We start from the raw sequence: 15721 nt of genomic DNA, 5'->3' as shown, positions 1-15721 counted from the left end.
AGATGCGGTCAGAAAGGTATTTTGGGCCGGAACCGTTTAGGGCTTTGTAGGCCAACACCAGCACCTTGAATTGGGCCCGGTAGCAGGACTCAAACGATGGATCTGGACCAAACGATGGATCTGGACCAAACTCTACACAAATACTCAATATGCCCAAATGTAAACACTGGAGGAGTTTGGGGAAAATAGAATCTTGCTATCTGGGAGTTGTATTTGCTGGGATTTATAGTTCACCTACAGTCAAAGAGCATTCTGAACCCCACCAACGATAGAATTGGGCCAAACCTGGCACACAGAACCCCCATGTGGGCCACAGCAACGCGTGGCAGGGGATTGCTAGTATATAAATAAAAATGTAATGTTCGTTTGTGGGATTAACATAACTCAAAAACCACTTGACGAATTGACATGAAATTTGGACAAAATACACCTAACAGTCCAACGAGTGTTCATAACCCATTAACACACATGCTGCACACACAAACACACACACACACACAAACCCAGCAGAACAGACTTTAAACCCCCCCCAAAATACACCATATATACATATGGGATTGTGACGCAGCTGGCTGAGTGTCAGCTATATTAAAGATCACTCTGACCAAAAGGTCATGAGTTCAAAGCCAGCCCAGGTTGGAGTGGGTTTCCAACCAATTGTGTGTAGCCTGTTGTCGACCTTTGCAACCCGAAAGACAGTTGCATCTGTCAAGTAGGAAAATTAGGTACCACATTAAAGTGTGGGGAGGCTAAATTAACTAATTTATGATGCCATAAAGAAGACCCCAGCAAAGCATTCCAGTGGGGAAGCATGCGGGGAATGCGGAAGTGCTTCATCAGCGTCGCAGATGGACGATGAAAGCGACAGCTCCCCTGGCGGCCAGAAAAAGTTAAACAGCCTCTGTGTATGTTTGTATGTCAAAAATTGGCATTGAATGTTTGCCATATATGTGTACTCTGTGATCCGCCCTGAGTCCCCTGCGGGGTGAGAAGAAGGGCGGAATATAAAAACTGTAAATAAATAAATAATAATAAATAAATAAAACCTGTCTGAAGGTGGAATGTGGACTCTCCACCTTCAGGAATGCTTTAGTTGTGTATTCACTGCATGGTGGAATGGGGGTGGACTAGATGGCCTTTTGGGGCACCCTCCAAAGCTCCTAGAATTGTACCTGCCTGAGAAATGGTAGCAGAGAAATCTCTTGGAAGGGAGCTTCCAAACGTTAGGCTGGATGGGATAATTTCATATTCACATATTCACATACACACATTCATACACACACACACGTATATATATATGCACAAACACACACAAGTACATACATATACACACATACATATACACATGCACTCACATATACATATCCACATACATGTTTACCATGTATATGTGCATTGTGATCCACCCTGAGTCCCTTGCGGGATGAGAAGGGTGAAATACAAATACTATATATATAAATATATATATATAAATATATAAATAAAAAGAAGCACCAGACAAAATGGAAGTTTGACACATCTTTAATTAAAAATTTTGACACAGCCCTGCCATAACGAGCCAGGAGTGGCGGAGTTTTCAAGTTCTTTAGAAACATATCAATAACCCTGCGGCCTAGTAGAGAAGGCACGCTCAATATGTGAATCTGGAACAAGACTGATCACGTATCATTAAAACTTGGCCTGGGCCAACTTGGGCCCTCCAGGTGTTTTGGACTACAACTCCCACAATTCCTAACAGCCTACCGGCTGTTAGGAATTGTGGGAGTTGTAGTCCAAAACACCTGGAGGGCCCAAGTTGGCCCAGGCCTGATTGAGACGATAATTAAAGGAAGGGGAACAACAAAAAGCCCCCAACCATCCAGCTAAGTCCAGCTTATGGGTCTGGAGGGGTTTGCAAGGCAGGAGTTTAGAAAGTTAGCTTCGTTTTGGACTGCACCTCCCATTGCTGCTGTTACTAGCCGATGCTGGGAACTGTAGTCCAAAAGAATTAAAAAATACCTTCTTTCCAAAGAGGTTGTTCCATTATTTCCTCAAACTGGGAACAAACGCGATGTTCAGGGTGCGCAAAGTAGCGGGTGACAGGTTCGAGAGGCGCACAATGAAAAGGGAGGATTTGGCAGATAGGAAGTCAGACAAAAAAATAAAATAGGAAATGAGCTTTATAGGAAATTGACGGTGCATAACCTTTTGGAAAAATCAGCAGTCGGTGGTGATCTTGGAGGAGAGCTCTTGGATGCGTTGTGCGCTGCAGCTCTTGCACAAGATATGGCCGTCCAGCGGGTAGCAGCCCCGGCCTTCGCCCTCGGAGGACAGCAGGAGCCCGCATTCCTGCATCGAGGGAGAGAATTCGCAATGAAAACCCAAATCGCAGCCATATTTTGGGTCCTGGAAAGGCATGACCTTTTAATAACCTTTTGGAAAACTATGATCTCCATAATCTTTTGGGTCCTGGAAGCAAGGACAATACTGCAAGAAGCAAGCATTTGTTTACATGACACTTCCAGCTCCCTCTTGTGATGGAATGAGGAACTGCGTGTTGGAAAGGCATGACCTTTAATAACCTTTTGGAAAACTATGATCTCCATAACCTTTTGGGTCCTGGAAGCAACAACAAGGCTGCAAAAAGCAAGCATTTGTTTACATGACATTTCCAGCTCCCTCTTGTGATGGAATGAGGAACTGCAAGTTGGAAAGGCATGAACTTTAATAACCTTTTGGAAAACCATGATCTCCATAACCTTTTGGGTCCTGGAAGCAAGGACAATACTGCAAGAAGCAAGCATTTGTTTACATAATGACATTTCCAGCTCCCTCTTGTGGTGCACTGAGGAACTTTATGTTGGAAAGGCATGACCTTTCAATAACCTTTTGGAAAAATCACAATTTCCATAACCTTTTGGAGAAAAAAGGCACTCACAACCATTTGGAAATCATAACCTTTTGTAAAAGTATGATCTTCCAGAGAAGAGCCAAAAAACTCATTTGAGTAAATTATATAATACTACTGGTAATACAATATAACAATTGTATAATTATATATTACATGTAATATTACAAATAATATTGCAGTATAGTAAGGAGCCCCTGGTGACGTAGTGCGTTAAACCAATGAGCTTCAGAGCTTGTTGACCAAAAGGTCGCAGGTTCGAATCCGGGGTGTGGTGTGAGCTTCCGCTGTCAGCCCCAGCTTCTGCCAACCTAGCAGTTCGAAAACATGCAAATGTGAATAGATCCAATAGGTACCGCTCCGGCGGGAAGGTAATGGCACTGCATGCAGTCATGCTGGCCACATGACCTTGGAGGTGTCTACGGACAACACCGGCTCTTCGGCTTAGAAATGGAGATGAGCACCACACTCCAGAGTCGGACACGACTGGACTTAATGACAGGGGAAAACCTTTACCTAACCTATAGTGGTATAGTACAATGTAGTAATATATAATACCAATAATGCCCTATGCGAATAATATACTGTATGTACATATACAGGGTTAGTCAAAATGAATAGGCCAATATGTATGTTTACTGTAACCTACTGTGGCCTATTCATTTTGACTAACCCTGTATTATTGATCATAATATTGTAATACAGTATAATACTAATAATAATACAGTACAATAATATTCCAACTTCATAACCAGCTTATGGGATTTTGGGAAGCAAAGTATGCACTCCTAGGTCAATCCATAGGACGGGATTCAGCCCCACACACGGCTTGAAGCCCCTCCCCAGAAGGAGACCCCCACCCAATTCCTCACCTCGCATTTGTAGCATCCGATGTGGAAGCTGCGGTCCAGGGCCACGATCCGCACCGTCTCTTCCTGCCCGGGTTCTGGCATGATGGCGTTGCCACACACCGAACAGCGCGGAGCAAACTTCCTATGGAGCCAGAAAGCAAAACAAGCTTGAAAACAACACAAACAAACAAAGAAAAAGAGAGCTCAGGACATGGAAAGGAGCACAGGTCATGCCTGCCCCATTCTGACTGTGGATGATGGGAGTTGTAGTCCATCAGAACCAGAGGGCTCCCAGGAGCAGAAGGATAAGTTTTGAAACTTTGGAATTCTCTCATGGATTTCAATTGGATTCTCAGAGGTGGTTTTTGCCAGTGTCTCAAACATTAACTGGCGGTGTCCCATCCAAATCCTAATCAGGGTCGGCCCTGCTTAGCATCCAGAAAATCAATACAGTTCAGCACAAAGGTGTTGTTATTTTTTCTTCAAAGTCCTCCTTACCGATGGAAGTCTTCAATGCAGTGGATCTGGCTGGTGGCGTCGACGGTGAAAGGGACGCCGTCCAAGCACCGGTGGCACACGACACACGTGAAGCACTGCGGGTGGTAGGTCTTGCCCATCGCCCTCAGGATCCGGTCCATGATCGGCTTGGAGCACATCGAACATTTCTCCAGGGTCACCTGTTGAGACCAGGAATGGAAGCCAGAGTCTGGAAAAGGCAAGCCTTTCGAGATTGCCACTCTCAGAGCCAATAATAATAATAATCAATAATCAATAATATAACTTGTTGAAACATCAAACATTTCTCCAGGGTCATCTGTCAGGACAGAGAATGGAAGCCAGAGTCTGGAAAAGGCAAGCCTTTCAGGATCAATAATAATCAATAATAATAATAATAATAATAACCAATAATCAATAATAATAATAGAATTTGTTAAATAGAACACATCAAACATTTCTCCAGGGTCACCTATCAGGACCAAGAACAAAATCCAGAGTCTTTCTGGGCTGCCGCTTCCAGAATAAATAATAATAATCAATAATCAATAATAATAATAGAATTTGTTGAACAGAACATATTGGACATTTTCCCCATGTCATCTGTCAGGATGGAGAACAGAAGCCAGAGTCTGGAAAAGTTAAACCTTTTGGGATTGCCACTCCCAGAATCAATAATAATCAATAATAATAATGATCAATAATAATAATAGAACTTGTGGAATAGAACATATTGAACATTTCTCCCGGGTCATCTGTCGGGACGGAGAACGAAAGCCAGAGTCTGGAAAAATTAAACCTTTTGAGATTGCCACTCCCAGAATCAATAATAATAATAATGATCAATAATAATAATAGAACTTGTGGAATAGAACACATCGTGCATTTCTCCAGGGTCATCTGTCAAGATGGAGAATGGAAGCCACAGAATGGAAAAGGCAAGCTTTTCTGGATTGCTGCTCCCAGAATCAATAATCAATAATAATAATAATACAACTTGTCGAACAGAATATATTGAACATTTCTCCCGTGTCATCTGTCGGGACGGAGAAAGGAAGTCACAGTCTGGAAAAGTTAAACCTTTTGGGATTGCCACTCCCAGAATCAATAATAATCAATAATAATAATGATCAATAATAATAATAGAACTTGTGGAATAGGACATATCGAACATTTCTCCAGGGTCGCCTGTCAAGATGGAGAATGGAAGCCAGAGAATGGAAAAGGCCAGCCTTTCTTGATTGCCGCTCCCAGAACCAATAATAATCAATAATAATAATGATCAATAATAATACTAGACTTGTGGAATAGAACACATCGAACATTTCTTCAGGGTCATCTGTCAAGATGGAGAATGGAAGCCAGGGAATGGAAAAGGCAAGCCTTTCTGGATTTCTGTTCCCAGAATCAATAATCAATAATAATAATAATAATACAACTTGTCGAACAGAACATATTGAACATTTCTCCCATGTCATCTGTCGGGACGGAGAAAGGAAGCCTAAGTCTGGAAAAGTTAAACCTTTTGGGATTGCCACTCCCAGAATCAATAATAACCAATAATAATAAGGATCAATAATAATAATAGAACTTGTGGAATAGAACACATCGAACGTTTCTCCAGGGTCGCCTGTCAAGATGGAGAATGGACGCCAGAGAATGGAAAAGGCAAGCCTTTTGTGATTGCCACTCCCAGAATCAATAATAATCAATAATAATAATAATAATCAATAATAATAATAGAATTTGTCAAATTGAACACAATGAACATTTCTCCAAGGTCACCTGTTGGGTTGAAAAATGGAAGCCAGAGTTTGGAAAAGACAAGTCTTTCAGGACTGTTGCTCCCAGAATCAATAATAATAAATAAAAATCAATAATCAATAAATAATAATAATGGTATTTTCCCAAGCTTTGCTACAATAAAGCCCATCACACCAATCCACCAGAATAAAGTTTGAAAACAAATATGCCCAAACCACCCACAAGGAGAGGCCGGTAAGATATTGTTGTTGTTGTTAAGATATTGTTGTTGTTGTTGTTGTTGTTGTTGTTGTTGTTGTTATTATTGTAATAAGCCAGAACTATGGAAAGAGGTGTCTTTGGACTGCAGCTCCCAGAATCCCTTAGTACATTTGGGAGCTCTAGTTCAAATTTTTGGATATTCCCAACTATTGCCTCATACAGATAGAAGAATTCTTAGAAATGCAATCTGAAGAGCAACTTTTCCAAAGTATGGTGCAGTACCCACAGCTGAACACTAGAGGCCGCTGAAGTTCCAAAAACTTTTTAGCATGGAAGGAAACTTGCTTAACTATGATTATAATGACTATCTATACAAATAAAAATGTAATATTCGTTTGTGGGATTGACATAACTCAAAAACCACTGGAGGAATTGACACCAAATTTGGACACAATTCATGTATCAGGCCAATGAGTGACCATCACTCATAAAAACAAAGAAAAACACAGCAGAAAAGTCTTAAAAAGGCAAAAAAAAATAGAAAATATATTACAACGCATGCGCAAAACCACACACACACACATATATACACACACAAACACACATATAAACATTGTTGTTGTTCATTTGTTCAGTCGTTTCCGACTCTTCGTGACTTCATGGACCATCCCACGCCAGAGCTCCCTGTCGGCCGTCACCACCCCCAGCTCCTTCAAGGTCAATCCAGCCACTTCAAGGATACCATCCATCCATCTTGCCCTTGGTTGGCCCCTCTTCCTTTTTCCTTCCATTTTCCCCAGTACACAAATATACACATACATATATATACACATATACACAAATATATACATACATACACAAATATAGGCACACAAAACACATATACACAGACTGAGCCACAGCAATGCATGGCATGGGATGGCTAGTAGTTTATATATATAGTTATATAATATAGTTATATAATATAGTTGCCCATTTTTGGTCAAAAGATATTTAGCCACTTGTGCTCCTTCTATTTTTATCTGTTTTATACTAATGTATGCAATGCTTTAATGCATCTACTTCTGTTTCATTGACTCTTCTGAAGCCTTGGACTGTGTGGATTATAATAAATTGTGGCAAGTTCCTGGTGGGATGGGCATCCCAAGCCCCCTTCCCCCTCTCCTGAGGAATCTGTTCAAGGACCAAGGAGACACAGTCAGAACTGACCACGGAACAGGAGACTGGTTCCAGATTGGGAAAGGCGTACGGCAAGGCTGCATCCTCTCACCCAACCTTTTTAACTTGTATGCAGAACACATCATGCGAGGATGTGCGGGGCTTGACGAATGCAAAGCTGGGGTGAAAATGGCTGGAAGAAACATTAACAACCTCAGATATGCAGATGACACCACTCTGATGGCCGAAAGCGAGGAGGAGCTGAGGAGCCTTCTCATCAAGGTGAAAGAAGAAAGCGCAAAAGCCGGGTTGCAGCTAAACGTCAAAAAAACCAAGATTATGGCAATAAGAATGATTGACAACTGGAAAATAGAGGGAGAAAACGTGGAGGCCGTGACAGACTTTGTATTTCTAGGTGGGAAGATGACTGCAGATGCAGACTGTGGCCAGGAAATCAGAAGACGCTTCCTTCTTGGGAGGAGAGCAATGTCCAGTCTCGATAAAAGAGTAAAGAGTAGAGACATCACACTGGCAACCAAGATCCATTGCCTAGTCCAAGCCATGGTCTTCCCTGTAGTCACCTACGGATGTGAGAGCTGGACCTTCGGGAAGGCTGAGCCAAGGAAGAGAGATGCTTTTGAGCTGTGGTGTTGGAGGAAAGTGCTGAGAGTGCCTTGGACTGCGAGAAGATCCAACCAGTCCATCCTCCAGGAAAGAAAGCCCAGCTGCTCACTGGAGGGAAAGATACTAGAGACAAAGTGGAAGTCCTTTGGCCACATCATGAGGAGACAGCAAAGCCTGGAGAAGGGAATGATGCTGGGGAAAGTGGAAGGCAAAAGGAAGAGGGGCCGACCAAGGGCAAGGTGGATGGATGGCATCCTTGAAGTGACCAGACTGACCTTGAAGGAGCTGGGGGTGGTGACGGCCGACAGGGAGCTCTGGCATGGGCTGGTCCATGAGGTCGCGAAGAGTCGGAGACGACTGAACGAATGAACAACAACATGCAATGCTTTTGATATGAAATAAATAAATAAGTTAAATTGAATACGAAGGAATATATAACAAATAGCAAGAAAATCGGAATTTGGCTGTAAGGAATGGTGGGAGTTGAAGTCCAAAACACCTGGAGGGAGGGCCCAAGTTGGCCCGTGCCTGAGTTAGAGTCTGTGTGTGTCTACTTGGTTTCTCTGTATTGTTGTGTGGCATACTCTGTCTCGTTGTGAATGAAATAAAAGGACCCTTTTAATGCTTCTTAAGAGATGGATGAACAGAAGCTCTCCGAAGCTCTAGGTGCTCTTACTGCCTTTTACAGGGAAAACCAGCTGATCCCTAATCCATCTAAAACACAGACATGTGCCTTTCATCTCAAGAACAGAGAAGCATCCCGAGCTCTGAGGATGACCTGGGAAGGAATCCCACTGGAGCATTGCAGCGCACCCAAATCCCTGGGAGTCACTCTGGACCATGCTCTGACCTACAAGAAGCACTGCCTGAACATCAAGCAAAAAGTGGGTGCTAGAAACAATATCATACGAAAGCTGACTGGCACAACCTGTGGATCACAACCAGACGCAGTGAAGACATCTGCCCTTGCGCTATGCTATTCCACTGCTGAGTATGCATGCCCAGTGTGGAACACATCTCACCACGCTAAAACAGTGGATGTGGCTCTTAATGAGACATGCCGCATTATCACGGGGTGTCTGCGCCCTACACCACTGGAATAATTATACTATTTAGCCAGTATTGCACCACCTGACATCCACCAGGAAGTAGCAGTCAATAGTGAAAGGACCAAGGCAAAGACATCTCCAGCTCATCCCTTGTTTGGGTATCAGCCAGCACGTCAATGACTTAAATCAAGAAATAGTTTTCTAAGATCTACAGAGACGCTCGCAGGAACACCTCAGCAAGTGAGAGTCCAAAAGTGGCAGACCTCAATCCATGGCTGATACTCAATGAGAGACTGCCCCCTGGGCACACAGAAGAAGACTGGGCTACTTGGAAGGCGCTGAACAGACTGCGCTCTGGCACCATGAGATGCAGAGCCAACCTTCAGAAATGGGGCCACAAAGTGGAATCCTCGACATGCGAGTGCGGAGAAGAGCAAACCACTGACCACCTGCTGCAATGCAACCTGAGCCCTGCCACATGCACAATGGAGGACTTTCTTGCGGCAACACCAGAGGCACTCCAAGTGGCCAGAGACTGGTCAAAGGACATTTAATCAACTACCAAGTTTGCAAACTTTGTGTTTTGTCCGTTTGTTTTGTTAAAAATGTAATACAAATGTCTGGTTGCTTCTGACATGATAAATAAATAAACAAACAATGCTTCTTAAAGTTTGAAAAGTCTTCACGACATGTTCCCGGTACTTACGATGTAGCAGGACTCGCAGTAGGAGCGCCGGTCGATGGCGTAGAAGGGCTGCCCTCGGAGGCGGCATCGGCAGGTGGCGCAGGTGAAGCACTCCACGTGGAAGACCTGGTCCATGGCCACGCAGCCCGTCCCGTCCCCCACCACATTCTCCCCGCACCGGGAACACCGCCCTACAAAAGGTTGGAAAAGCGATGAACAAGGAAGCAGCCCTGCACAATGCAGAACGAATGCAGTTTGATGGCAGAGAAGACAAAAAGGCCTTGTCAAACTAGAACTCCCATTACTCCATAGCTTTGAGCCTTGGCAGTCAAAGTCAAGCCTGATTGCATTCCTTCTACAAGGAATGGATCTTCCAAACATGGGGCACACATCCAACAAAGGGGCAATTTGATTTTTAATTGAAGCACTTTGAGCATGAGTTATTAACAGAACTCCAATATGCTGATGATAACGTAGTCTGTGCGCAATCAGAACAACACCTGCAAGCCAGTCTAAACACCTTTGCAGAAACATACAAGAAGCTCGGCCTCTCACTGAACATTGAGAATGAGTTATTAACAGTAGTAGTAGTAGTAGTAGTTTACTTAATGGTTAGACCATAGGTCTTTCACATACAGAACAGAGAAATAAATACATTAAAACCAGATTGTTAAATACAATATGGAATATGCCTTTAAGATACTACATGAGTCACAATAACATCTGTACTAGAACTCCAATATGCTGATGATAACATAGTCTGTGAGCATTCAGAACAAGACCTGAAAGCCAGTCTAAACACCTTTGCAGAAGCATACAAGAAGCTCGGCCTCTCGCTGAACATTGAGAATGAGTTATTAACAGTAGTAGTAGTAGTTTACTTAATGCTTCGACCATAGGTCTTTCACATACAGGACAGAGAAATAAATACATTAAAATCAGATTCTTAAGTACAATACAGAATATGCCATTAAGATACTACATGAGTCACAATAACATCTGTTCTAGAACTCCAATATGCTGATGATAACGTAGTCTGTGCACATTCAGAACAACACCAGCAAGTCAGTCAAAACACCTTTCCAGAAGCATACGAGAAGCTCGGCCTCTTACTGTACATTGAGAGTGAGTTATTAATATCACAATAACATCTGTTCTAGAACTCCAATATGCAGATGATAACATAGTCTGTGCACATTCAGAACAACACCTGCAAGCCCGTCTAAACACCTTTGCAGAAACATAGGAGAAGCTCGGCCTCTCGCTGAACACTGAGAATGAGTTATTAACAGTAGTAGTAGTAGTTTACTTAATGGTTAGACGATAGGTCTTTCACATACAGGACAGAGAAATAAATACATTAAAACCAGATTGTTAAATCCAATGCGGAATATGTCTTTAAGATACTACATGAGTCACAATAACATCTGTTCTAGAAATCCAATATGCTGATGATAATGTCGTCTGTGCGCAATCAGAACAACACCTGCAGGCCAGTCTAGACACCTTTGCAGAAGCATACGAGAAGCTTGGCCTCATACTGTACATTGAGAATGAGTTATTAATATCACAATAACATCTGTTCTAGAACTCCAATATGCTGATGATAACGTAGTCTGTGCACATTCAGAACAAGACCTGCGAGCTACTCTAAACACCTTTACAGAAGCATCCGGGAAGCTCGGCCTCTTACTGAACATTGTGGAATGAGTTATTAATATCACAATAACATCTGTTCTAGAACTCCAATATGCAGATGATAACGTAGTCTGTGCGCAATCAGAACAACAACTGCAAGCCAGTCTAAACACCTTTGCAGCAGCATACAAGAAGCTGTTAGGAATTGTGGGAGTTGTAGTCCAAAACACCTGGAGGGCCCAAGTTTCCTCATGCTTAGATCCACCCATAGAAGGTGGCAACTATTTTATGACAATGGTGTAAATTTCCCAGAGAGCTTACCAAAATACTCCCCTGATGGAGGGTGATTCATATCGTAGACCAACTTCTTCGTGAGTCGGTCCAGCTCCTCTTCGGGGCGGCTTGGAGGGGTCTGGAGTTGGACGCATATGAAGGAAAGCACAAGAAAGAAAAGAAACCCTCAATTATATGTTCTATCTCTGCAATTCAACATGCCTCAAGCCATGAGCGGAGTCAGGAAACAAATAAACATAATCACAATCAACAGAATTATTATTATTATTATTATTATTATTATTATTATTATTATTTGAAACACAACAAGATGAGTCCACAGCAGACACTCTGCTTGCTGTTCTATTGGATCAGACGTCAGACCCTTCCCAAGTGTCTAGGACTGTGTGATGTATCAGAGAATAATGAGTTCAGATCCCAGTAAGGCGGCCTTTTGCAGCTGGCAGATGGTAATTTTGTGAGCGTCGATTGTGTTTAAGTGCAGGCCAAGGTCTTGAGGCACTGCACCCAGTGTGCCGATCACCACTGGGACCACCTTGACTGGCTTGTGCCAGAGTCTTTGCAGTTCGATCTTTAAATCCTCATATCGTGTCAGCTTTTCCAGTTGTTTCTCTTCAATCCTTCTGTTGCCTGGGATTGCAACATCAACGATCCATACTTTGTTTTTTAACACGATCGTGAGGTAAGGAGTATTATGCTCCAAAACTCTGTCTGTCTGAATCCGGAACTCCCAGAGGAGTTTGGCATGTTCATTCTCTGTAACTTTTTCCAGCTTGTGATCCCACCAGTTCTTTGTCGCAGGCAGATGGTATTTGTGGCACAAGTTCCAATGAATTGTCTGAGCAACGGTGTTGTGCCTCTGCTTGTAGTCTGTCTGCGCAATCTTCTTGCAGCAGCGGAGGATGTGATCTATTGTTTCCTCTGCTTCCTTGCAAATTATTATTATTATTATTATTACTAAAATGATCAAGGGTCTGGAGAACAAGCCCTATGAGGAGCGGCTTAAGGAGCTGGGCATGTTTAGCCTGAAGAAGAGAAGGCTGAGAGGAGATATGATAGCCATGTATAAATATGTGAGAGGAAGCCACAGGGAGGAGGAGGGAGCAAGCTTGTTTTCTGCTTCCTTGGAGACTAGGACGCAATGGAACAATGTCTTCAAACTACAAGAGAGGAGATTCCATCTGAACATGAGGAAGAACTTCCTGACTGTGAGAGCCGTTCAGCAGTGGAACTCTCTGCCCCGGAGTGTGGTGGAGGCTCCTTCTTTGGAAGCTTTTAAACAGAGGCTGGATGGCCATCTGTCAGGGATGATTTGAATGCAATATTCCTGCTTCTTGGCAGAATGGGGTTGGACTGGATGGCCCATGAGGTCTCTTCCAACTCTTTGATTCTATGATTCTATAAGTTCTATTAAGGAAACTGAGAAGAGGTGGAGGTGGGCAGGAAAGGTGTATAAAAGGAAGTGGTGGTGGGAAAAAGTCAGAAGTGTCTTCCTTTGCTGCAGAGATACGAGCAATATATCCATTTCAAAGCAAAAACGGCTTGTGAGTGGTTATTTAATATTGCTATATAGATCCTGGCGTGGACTGGTCCATGAAGTCACGAAGAGTCGGAAACGACTGAACGAATGAACAACAAATATAGATCCTACAGTGAAGCAACAAGTTTTATTAAGGAAACTGAGAAGAGGGGGAGGTGGGCAGGAAAGGTGTAAAACAGTGGCTCTCAACCTTGCTAATGCCGTGACCCCTTAATGCAATTCCATATGTTGTGGTGACCACCAACCATAATATTGTTTTCGTTGCTACTTGATACCTGTCATTTTACTACTTTATAAATCGTAATGTAAATATCCGATATGCAGGATGTATTTTCATTCACTGGACTAAATTGAGCACAAAAACCAAATATGCCCAAATCTGAATGCTAGTGGGGTTGGGGGAGGATTGATTTTGTAATTTGGGAGTTGTAGTTGCTGGGATTTATAGTTCACCTATAATCAAAGAGCATTCTGAACTCCACCAGCGATGGATTTAAACCAAACTTGGCACACAGAACTCCCATGACGATTAGAAAACACTGGAAGGGTTTTGTGGGCATTGACCTTGAGATTGGGAGTTGTAGTTCACCTATATCCAGAGGAGTGCTGTGGATTCATGCAATGATGGATCTGGACCAAACTTGGCACAAATACTCAATATGCCCAAATGTGAACACTGGTGGAGTCTGGGGAAAATAGACCTTGACATTTGGGAGTTGTAGTTATTGGGATTTATAGTTCACCTACAATCAAAGAGCATTCTGAACGCGACCAACAATAGAATTGGGTCAAACTTCCCACACAGAATCCCAATGAGTAACAGAAAATACTATGTTTTTTGGTGGTCTTTGGCGACCCCTTTGAGACCCCCTCACGACCCCCTCAGGGGTCCCGACCCCCAGGTCGAGAAACACTGGTGTAAAAGGAAGTGGTGGTGGGAAAAAGTCAGTAGTGTCTTTCTTTGCTGCAGAGATACGAGCAATATATCCATTTCAAAGCAAAAACGGCTTGTGAGTGGTTATTTAATATTGCTATATAGATCTTGGCATGGACAGGTCCATGAAGTCACGAAGAATCGGAAACGACTGAACGAATGAACAACAAATATAGATCCTACAGTCTTACAACAGGGCCTCCTCAGTGGTGCTCCCCCGTCTGGAGAATACACTCCCCAGCAAAATTACTTACTTTACTTAGGCGATCCCTAAGGGTTTGTAGGTGGCTGTGGAACCCTATTCTTGACCCGTATCTTCTCCCACAGTGAAGGCATTGGTTTCCAGCTGGAAGGCGGTCCCAGTCGGGGTTGGCTTAACGCGCCTTCCTCCTGGCACGTTTCTCTTTCACCCTCCACTCGTGCCTCCTCGAATTCTGCAGCACTGCTGGTCACAGCTGACCTCCAGCTGGAGCGCTCAAGGGCCAGGGCTTCCCAGTTCTCAGTGTCTATGCCAGAGTTTTTAAGGTTGGCTTTGAGGCCATCTTTAAGGTAGGCTCCATCTATCCATTCCTTTAGGAAGAAGCTCAAATCATGGTTCTGAGACCAGGCATTTTGGTAGCAGGCTTCACAGGTAATCGAAATGATTCATGAAAACTGATAAGTGACAAGCTTTGAACTCGAACTCTGGATGCTGATCTGGACTTGGATGTGGTTATATTGCTGCTTTTAATTTGATATTTTATAACTTATTGTTTTAATTAATGTCAATTTGTGTTACATTGTTTGGGGTTTGAGAAGGACAGGGTACAAATGTTCGAAATAAATAAATAAATAAATAAATACTTTATTTGTCGTGTCAGGGCAACCAGTGAATTGTATTGCATTTCTAACAAAACAAAACAAACAGACAGACAAAATACAAAATTTTCGAGTTTGGTAGTTGATTAAATGTCTTTTGACCAGTATCTGGCCCCTTGGAGTGCCTCTGGTGTTGCTGCAAGAGGGTCCTCCATTGTGCATGTGGCAGGCCTCAGGGTGCATTGCAGCAGGTGGTCAGGGGTTTGCTCCTCTCCGCACTCGCATGTCGAGGATTCCACTTTGTGGCCCCATTTCTTGAGGTTGGCTCTGCATCTCGTGGTGCCAGAGCACAGTCTGTTCAGCGCCTTCCAAGTCGCCCAGTTTTCTGTGTGCCCAGGGGGGAGTCTCTCATCTGGTATCAGTCATTGGTTGAGGTTCTGGGTTTGAGCCTGCCACTTTTGGACTCTCACTTGCTGAGGTGTTCCAACGAGAGATCTCAGGCAGGCCCCCACCTTGGCGGTTTTTAGAAAAAACCTGAAAACCTGGCTATTCCAACGTGCCTTCTCAGATTAGGAACCCCACTACCAAAGCCCAGAAGCACTTTAGTAGAGTCAAGATCACCCTCAACGCACACCGCACTTATACTTTAATCTCATATCCCCCGACACTTTTTTCAGCACTTTTAACCCTGTACCCCACTTCAGCCGGCTCAGTTTTTAATAATGTCCTGTTGTATTGTTATTGCTGTTGTTTTTCTGCTTTAACTGTTTTATTTGCTATATATTGTATTGTTGTATTGTTGT

General features: G+C 43.2%; 1 protein-coding gene across 1 annotated transcript in view; it reads right to left on the bottom strand.

Moving 5' to 3' along the window:
* Window positions 1-1744: 1744 nt before the first annotated feature.
* Window positions 1745-15721, bottom strand: part of TRIP6 (thyroid hormone receptor interactor 6) — a 32377-nt gene continuing 18400 nt past the window's right edge. The window contains exons 6-10 of the mRNA XM_060779855.2: window positions 11674-11764; window positions 9736-9905; window positions 4237-4415; window positions 3760-3880; window positions 1745-2328 (exon numbers count right to left, since the gene is read on the bottom strand). Coding sequence (XP_060635838.2) covers window positions 2197-2328; window positions 3760-3880; window positions 4237-4415; window positions 9736-9905; window positions 11674-11764 — 693 coding nt within the window. The 3' untranslated portion in view covers window positions 1745-2196. The remainder of the gene's footprint in view (window positions 2329-3759; window positions 3881-4236; window positions 4416-9735; window positions 9906-11673; window positions 11765-15721) is intronic.

This window comes from Anolis sagrei, chromosome 6 (genome assembly GCF_037176765.1).
Source record: "Anolis sagrei isolate rAnoSag1 chromosome 6, rAnoSag1.mat, whole genome shotgun sequence".
NCBI lineage: Eukaryota > Metazoa > Chordata > Lepidosauria > Squamata > Dactyloidae > Anolis > Anolis sagrei.
The sequence above is the reverse complement of the archived record's forward strand: the minus strand, read 5'-3'. Positions and strand labels throughout refer to the sequence as shown.